The sequence below is a fragment of the Gossypium arboreum genome, chromosome 5, assembly GCF_025698485.1.
Source record: "Gossypium arboreum isolate Shixiya-1 chromosome 5, ASM2569848v2, whole genome shotgun sequence".
Taxonomy (NCBI): domain Eukaryota; kingdom Viridiplantae; phylum Streptophyta; class Magnoliopsida; order Malvales; family Malvaceae; genus Gossypium; species Gossypium arboreum.
Genome location: NC_069074.1, coordinates 64,616,188 through 64,625,493, shown reverse-complemented (window position 1 = coordinate 64,625,493; position 9,306 = coordinate 64,616,188). Strand labels below are relative to the sequence as shown.

At 31.5% G+C, this 9,306-nt stretch overlaps 1 protein-coding gene across 1 annotated transcript; it reads left to right on the top strand.

Annotated features, from left to right (window-relative positions):
- The first annotated feature begins 2,354 nt into the window (after positions 1-2,354).
- On the top strand, positions 2,355-4,200 carry LOC108452636 (probable indole-3-pyruvate monooxygenase YUCCA3). Its single transcript, XM_017750439.2, has 3 exons — positions 2,355-3,085; positions 3,172-3,543; positions 3,973-4,200. The coding sequence occupies exons 1-3, from the start codon at positions 2,450-2,452 to the stop codon at positions 4,198-4,200; spliced, it is 1,236 nt and encodes a 411-aa protein (XP_017605928.1). The 5' UTR covers positions 2,355-2,449.
- Positions 4,201-9,306: the final 5,106 nt, after the last annotated feature.

Genomic DNA, 9,306 nt, shown 5'->3' with positions numbered 1-9,306 from the left:
TTGGCTTGACCTATTTTTCTTTTATTGGGGATAATCGAACTTGATATCTTTCGGCTTATTGCATTCATAGCATATGATAAGGTCCTTCTCCTTGGTAGATACAACCTTAAGTCCTTCATTCTTTTGGAATTTTCTCTTTCTATTGGACCTCATAAACTTTTTAAATCTTCTAGCAAACATGACCACCTCTTTGTCTTCATCCACCCTTTCACTTGATTCACTATATTTATTTTTAGTGGATTTAAAAGTAATACCAACCTTTTTCTTCTCAATTTTGGCTTCTTCAACCCCTTTATTGAGCTTCATCTCGTGTGTAAGTAAAGAACCGATGAGCTTATCCATAGCCAACATTTCTAAATTTTTTGCTTCTTCAATTACAGTCACATTGGCTTCCCACGATTTAGGCAAGCTTCGAAGTATATTCCTTAGCATCTCTTTATCTGGATATGTCTTCCCAAAAGACTTCAATCCATTGATGATGATAGTAAACTGATCGAACATTACCTTGATATCTTTTTTTAGCTTAAGTTTGAAAGTTTCATAACTGAAAGTAAGAATGCCAACCTTAGACTTCTTTACTTGGCTAATACCTTTATGTGTGATTTCGAGTGTATCTCATATCTCCTTAGAATTAGAACAATATGAAACTCTACTATATTCTTCCTAACCAAGTGCACAAAATAGAGTGTGCATAGTCTTGGCATTCAACTGAATACTTCTTCTACCTTCCTCATTCCACTCTTTCTTGCTCTTTGGAATAAAGAGCTCTCCTTGCTTGAGAGGTATGGATGGACAGTCCATGATGATGTCTCATACGAGAAGATCATTCACTTGTATGAACAACATCATTCTTGTCTTCCGATAGAAGTAGTTGGCATCGTTGAAGTAAGAAGGCTTGGAGATGGATTGTGATTTTTCAAGAAAAACTGAATCGAATGTAAATGTAATCTCTTGTGGATTGATTGGCTGAATGTTGAGTTACAATCTAAAAGAGGCTAGCTTTGATACCAATTGTTAGCTCAAATAATCAAACTGAAACTGCCAAGAGGGGTGAATTGGCTTTTAAAAAATTTGTGAAAGCTAGAGAGGAAGGAGTCAAAACCATCTCAACAAGAATTTAAAGTGGTTTGGCCCCAATTGCCTACTCCACTACCTTACCTTTCCACAACTAAAGATTTTTCCAAATTCACTAATTTGATAACTTTTGAGGACAATGTTTAACCTTACAAACTCCCTTAAGGTTTTTAGCCAAACCTTATGACACAAATCCTCTCAAATAGATACAAAGAAGCAAACAAAAAAATAATCCTTACAAGATCAATGTGTTTGCAAATTAGGCTCAATTACAATGAAAAAAACTTGAGCAAATACAATGAGAATAAAGCTCACAATTTAGAAATATTTGGCACAAAGGTTGTTTGATTGATCTTCTTGCTTGAATATGATTTCTTAGTTTTTGTAGGATCTTAGGAAGCTGATATTTATACCCTCTAATTGATTTCTAACCGTTGTAGTTGTTGGAGATATGAATAGAGTTATTAGGGATGTGAAAACCAATGCATTTAATCCACTTGCAACAGCAAGTATTGGTACCATATAAAATGGTATCGATAATTTTTGCATTAAATGCAAAATTCAGTGACTATTGAAGCTGAAATATCGATACCAGACAAATTTTATTGATACCATATGAAAAGTATTGATGCCAGATCGATACTTAGCTGGTATCGTGAAAAACAAAAGTTCAAATTGGTACCATTTTTAAGAGAGGTATCGATATTTTGAAAATTATCGTTACTTAGCCGAAAAGTATCGATACTTTTTGACCTGAAGCTATACTGACTTGTTTTAAAAACGATTTTTCAAGTTAAAAGAATTCTTACTTGATTAAAATTATTTTGACTTGATTATAAAGTTGATTCAAAAATTTTCTAAGAGTTCAAAGTAACGATTCAAAATTTTATCTCTTAGACTTCATTGGAGAAATCACTTTGTTAATTTTGTTTAATTTTAACTTTTATTCAAAAACATTTTAATTTATTATATCAAAACATATTATCAAATAAAATTTAATTTTACATATTGATATAAACTCCACAAATACCCTTAAATAAGTATAATAAAATGTTTACTTGATGTATAGTTGACATAAAATATAAGAGTTGGAGATTATTGGTGCATGATATCAAAACTAATAAAATAATAATTATTATCATAGAAGGTGCTTATCATTGGAGAACTGACCTCCAAAAAGAATCATTTTCAAAATCACATGCTATCTCATGGCCATTGGCACCATTGCCCAACACCCTCTCTATTTAAATCCTTCACCTCCCCCTCCCCTACACATCATTTCAAACACAACAATCCATTTTTTTCTTCTCCATCTTAATCACCACTTTCAAAACCTCTCTCCCAACTCCTGTTTTCCATTTGTTTTAACATACATATGCTTTCTCGACGGTGCATATGGGTGAATGGACCAGTAATAGTTGGGGCTGGTCCCTCAGGTCTGGCCGTTGGTGCAGGCCTTAAAAACCAAGGTGTGCCCTTCATAATCCTTGAACGAGCCGACTGCATTGCTTCTCTTTGGCAGAAACGGACTTATGATCGGCTTAAGCTTCATCTTCCTAAGCAATATTGCCAGTTACCCTACTTCCCATTCCCAGATGATTTCCCCGAGTACCCTACTAAACACCAGTTCATAAAATATCTTGAATCATATGCAAAACACTTTGATATAAACCCAAATTTCAATGAGACAGTGCAGTCGGCTAAGTACGATGAAACTTTCGGTTTATGGCGAGTCAAAACCATCTCAACAGGCGGTCCGATTCCGGTGGAAGTCGAATATATTTGCCGGTGGCTTGCAGTAGCCACAGGAGAGAATGCGGAGAAAGTAGTTCCGGAATTCGAAGGCTTGGAAGATTTTGGTGGCCATGTTACACATGCTTGCGACTACAAATCTGGTAAAAGTTATTTTGGGGAGCGTGTTCTAGTAGTTGGATGTGGGAATTCAGGCATGGAAGTTTCTCTGGACCTCTGCAACCACAATGCCAATCCATCGATGGTTGTTCGAAGCTCGGTAAGCGAACATAAGGTTCTGCTATGAATATAAAGTAATGATATTTCAAAATATAATTAACCATGTTGCTTTGATTTGATCAACAGGTCCATGTGTTGCCGAGGGAAGTTTTTGGTACATCAACTTTTGAATTTGCAGTCTCATTGATGAAATGGCTACCCCTTTGGCTTGTTGACAAGATACTGATCATTTTAGCCTATCTAATACTGGGAAATATTGAAAAATATGGTCTGAAAAGGCCTTGTTTGGGACCTCTAGAGCTCAAAAACACTGCAGGGAAGACACCAGTATTGGACATTGGTGCATTGCAGAAGATTAAATCTGGGAAAATCAAGATTGTCCCAGGGATCAAAAAGTTCTCAAGGGGAAAAGTTGAGCTTGTCAATGGCCAAACTCTTGATATTGACTCTGTTATCCTTGCAACTGGCTATCGAAGCAATGTTCCTTCATGGCTTAAGGTGAAGCAGCTTCCCCTTGTCCCATTGACTTTGTTTTTATTCTATTTTCTTCTGTTCTGTGATTCATGTGACAGTTGACAGTTATGGAAGTCTTTGACTCCATTTTTAGATTCTCCCCTCCATTTTTTATATATTTTTTATACTCAACTGATTAAGACATATGCATTCACATGTTTTTTTTCTTCAGAAATTTCAGTTTTGTCTCTCATGGTTTGTTTTATCTTAATTCAAAGGTCAAACTTCTTTTATTATCTATTTGTATTTTTCTTCCGTGATTGAAAAATATATATTTAAGTTGACTTTTCTTTTCCTCCTATAATTATTTATCATAATTCATTGCACTAGCACTCATTATATCGAATACTTAATTTCAAACTTATAACGGATGGATGGATGAATTAAGTGTAATTTTATGTACTCGGAATGCAGGAAAATGAATTATTTTCAAATGATGGGGTACCAAAGAATCCATTCCCTAATGGGTGGAAAAGCAAGGGAGGGTTATATGCAGTTGGGTTCACAAGGAGAGGTCTTTCAGGTGCATCTTTGGATGCCATTAGTGTAGCACTTGACATTGCCAAAACCTGGAAAGATGAAACTAAGCAGAAGAAAAAATCTGTTGCTGCAAGGCATAGGAGATGCATTTCACATTTCTGAAATACTAAAAATTTTCTTCTCTTTTTATAAAAAATAAAAAAATAAAAAAAAGAACTGTTTTTTTGTTTTCAGTAGCCCTCTCCTCAAGAAGAAAGAAAAGAAACAAAGATCAGATTTATGAATTCAAAAGGAAGATGAGGCTAACTTATTTATTGATTGATTGATTTTGGATATGGTTCCACTTCTTTAAGAAACTTTGTAGCCCAATACCAATAATTGAAATGTGAAAAAATTCATTTCATCTTACTTCTCTTTCGCTATCTCTTCTGGTTTAATGTGACATTAATTATTAATTAGTCTTTTTAATAACTACAAAGAGATCTGAACTTTTTGTTTTGGGTTATCAACAAAGAAAAGCTTCAGCTATTGGTTTAAGGAAATTATGACTAATAAATTAATTATTTAGTACAAAATGATGGGCACCCAAGAAGTTGGTCCACTTAGGACCTCTCGGATATGCTAGACCCTGCGTCCATTATACCTTGCAACACAAGATGGTCCGAGTTTATTTATGCTAAAAGTGAAGAAAGAAATTCAATGTTTCTACAATAGGATAAATATTTTTTTTTAAGTTAGTCCTTAGATTTGATAATTATTCTCATATTAGGGTTTGAGTTCTTTTAATTCAATTTAATTTTAAATTTGACAATTGTTCTCACATTGGAGTTAATTTTTTTCTAATTGTTTTCAAGAAAATATCATGAACTAACTTGAATAAAAAATTCAAATCCTAATATGAGAACAATTACTAAGTTCAAAGACTAACTTGAATAAAAAACTTGAAGCCCTAAAATAAGAACAATTATCAAGTTTAAAGATTATCTTGGATAAAGAAAAATTCAAAACCAATGTGAAAATGTCAATATAAATTTTTTTCACAAGATAAATTGGAAAATATATAAATAAATAAAAATTAAAATATGCAATATAAATGTTAATATAAATTTTATCTTCACAAGATAAACTCGGAAATATATAAATTTTGAAAAATTTAAAATATGCAACATATATGCTAATATAAACTTTATCATATATGCTAATATAAACTTTATCTTCATGAATTTTCAAATTTAATTATGGAATTATTCATTAAAAATAATTACATTATTTCTAGTAGAAATCATATTTTTTTAAAATATTTATTTTAAAAAAATTGAATAGATTTGATTGAGTTTTAGTTCGATTCACATCAATATTGTTGCTAGTGCAAGTGGATGTGGGTTCAAGTGGACTGAAGCGCATTACCCTCTTATTTAAGAGTTGGGAAGGGTTATGGCATTGTATCAAACAGAACAAATATAATAAGAATTTATAATGAAATTATTGTTAAAAAAAATCGAGTAGACTATTTCAGCGGTGAATTAAATTTTTAACTGATATGCAATTATCATTTATACATTTTTTTTATTTTGATATTCTACTATTATCATTTTTAATTTTAGTTTTTTTTTTTATATTTCGAATTTATATGTAGTGAATGTGCAGCGATGGAAGAATCCAAATAATTTACAGCCATGGGTGACACGGGATTTTCTTTTCATTTTTTAACAGAAACTTATACAAATGATGTTGTGTTTTAGGAGTTTTTTCATAGAAGATTTTGAAGGGTGCTATGGTTTCAAATATTTTGGAAGAGTATATGAGAGTAGATGGAAGTTTTTTGGAGCAATGATGGTGAAAATCGGAGAGAAGGTGGGGAGAGTAGTTCTTTGCAGCGTGAAGATGGAAAGAAAATAAGGGTTTGAAAACCCTAAATAAGTTGCATCTCTAAATAAATTTAAATTATTTTTAATATGTTTATGACTCAGTATTCATTTGTTTATAATTAGTTCGATTGAGTGAAAATATTTTGATAGTTTTAGTATTGATATTGACATATAATTGTTTAATATAAATTTCTAAAATTAATCTAAAGAGTTACATAATATTAAATATACAATATCCATGGGATTATTCCGGAGAATTTACACCATAGCAATTGTTCTTATGTATGGCGATCTATTGCTAATGTTTGGAGTGAGGTGAAGCATAGTCTCATCTATTGGGACAGCTGGTGGTACAGCGAAAAAAAATTCTAGCGATCTACAGTCAAGGATTTATGTGCGAAGTACAAATTGGGTTGAATTAGGGTTAAAAATATACTTTTTTTATTGAAAATGTTGAAAGGATGCTATTGATTCAATGTCGATTCCAAACCACAACAAAAACGTCCCGACCTTTACGTAGTCCACCCCGTAAAAAACGAACAACTATTTTCTCTTAAATTTTTCAAAGAGAGTTAAAAACAGTTGCTAGACCTTTTAAATTATTAAGTTGGTAACATTAACACACTAATGGATTATCATATTTTTATCCTCTTTGATATCACTTATTAAAAAGGAAAACCAAGATTATTCCTTATTAATAGAGAAAACAAATGGAAAGTTAGAAAAATGAATTATATTCTTTCCAAAAGAATATTAACTTCCATGTCTTTTATATTTTGATCGAAATTAATTAATATAATTGTTTATATTAATAAATTCAATAAAATATATACAATTAATATTTTGTATAAATCAAATTCATATATTAATTATATTCTTTCCAAAAGAATATTAATTTTCATGTCTTTTATATTTTGACCGAAATTAATTATTATAACTGTTTACATTAATTAATTCGGTAAAATATAAAATTAATATTTTGTATGAATCAAATTCAAAATTAATTATATTATTTCCAAAAGAATATTAATTTCCATGTCTTTTATATTTTGATCGAAATTAATTAATATAATTGTCCATATTAATTAATTCAGTAAAATATATATAATTAATATTTTATAAGAATCAAATTCATATATTAATTATATTCTTTTCAAAAGAATATTAATTTTCATGTCTTTTATATTTTGACCGAAATTAATTAATATAATTGTTTATATTAATTAATTCAGTAAAATATATACAATTAATATTTTGTATGAATCAAATTCATATATTAATTATATCCATGTTCTCTATTTGTGTACAAGTTTCTACATATAATATGTTTAATATATAACAATCAAATTAAAATAATTCTACAATCAAATGTGACAATTAAATACAAATGCCAAATGTATTTGGATTCTGTTCGTTTCAACTATAGGGTGTGACCCTCTAGGATCTTGTAATGTTGGTAGTAATACTAGAACGTTTCCAACATTACAAGCAATGAGTGACATCTAGCAATGTATCCTTGCCAACCAAGTTAGAAGAAGTTGTGATTCAACATAACCTTTATATGATAATCTTTTCATGTATTATATCCTTTTATCCTTAATAACTATACTTGACACAAGTAATGGAATAGTCACACTTTTATAGTCCGATATCATATTTCTTGATTTTTTGAGCAAACTACAATAAACAAATAAGTGTGATATCTCATCACAACTTATTCGAGCATGGCAATGCATTTCTAGTCTCACTCCATTAAGAGGCCTAAGATATTGCTTCCATTATGTAAGAGGGATAAATTCTATCTTGATCAACCATATCCCACTACATGGATCGTGGTATCTCCAACATCAGTCTTTATAGTATAACCTGTTACAGTAGACTTTTTAACTATATCAAAATATATGATTCACGATGTTGGGACAATGATGATCTCAAGTCTGAGGATCATATACATAATTATCACTATGAGTAATATTGTGACTATTACATAATAATTCAAGAAAAAAACTCATAACAGGTAAGTCCAATAAGTTGTTCTCTAACACATAGTCATGTATTGATTTTGACATTCTTATGCCAATGACAATTCTTTGTCATCAATCAACTACACATTAGTATCAATGCATTATTGCTCAAGTCTACAATAATACTTGACTAAGGAACCTTTTAAGAATAATCATATTTTCTTAAGACTTTATTACAATTCAGTTTATTTATATACTCAGAAAGAGAAACTGAAATAATAATTGCAATGCCTTATATAAATAAATAAGGTAAAACGAGTATGTGATCATCCCACTAACACTAAGACCAATCAATCATACATCTAATACCGAGTGACTTAGTGTGACGATCATGCTTCACTATGTCAGAAGCTTTGTCAATGGATCAACGATGTTGACATTTGTAGGTACTTTGCATATTTCCACATATCCTAAATCAATGATTTCTTGAATGAGATGAAAGGGCCTAAGTATATGTTTGGATCACTGGTGAGATCCAGGTTCCTTTTCTTGTGTAATAGCTTCGTTGTTCTCACAATGAAGTTCTATAGCATTTGGTATGCTAGGCACAACCTGTAACACCCCGAACCTGAGACCGTCGCCGGAGTCGAACACGAGGTGTTAACAGACTTCAAACCACTTATTGAGAATTTCCCAGACAAGCTGCCAATCTGTATACTAGTCGCTTCAAAAATCATAACTTAAGTTTCATAACTCGAAAATCAGTTTCGTAATTTTTCCATGAAACTAGACTCATATGTCCATCTACAGATTTTTTTCTAGAATTTTTGGTCAAGCCAATTAGTACAGTTTATTAGTTAAAGTCTCCCGTGTTACAGGGGTCGACTACACTGACCTTCGTGCGTTACAACTGGAATAACTCCCTGTGTAGGGATTCAATACTGATGTCGTTTGTTTCTATAGAAACTAGACTCAAAGAGGAATCTATACATATGTGGTATGACTCCTAATTATCTCTGGTTAATTTATAATGAATTCTCAAAGTCGGAACAGGGAATCCAGAAACCGTTCTGGCCCTGTCTCACGAAATCTTGAATATCTCTTAAAATACAGCTCATATGGTCATTTCGTTTCATCCATATGAAAATAGACCCATCAAGCTTCGAGTACGTAATTTTTTTAGCTATTAATTCCACTTCTGCTATTTTTAGTGATTTTTCGATCTCATATCATTGCTGCCGTCCGCAACAGTTACTGCAGTAGACTATGCCAATTTCATGAATCCTTCCTTAGCCTTACTAATCATCCATCATACGTGACACAAATTATGGCCACCTTATCAAAATTAAGGTTTCTAAGACTCGTGGCTATAGATTCTAGCATCCCACTCAAACGACCACATAGGCCATTTTCACATGGCTTAAAGTTTACAACCC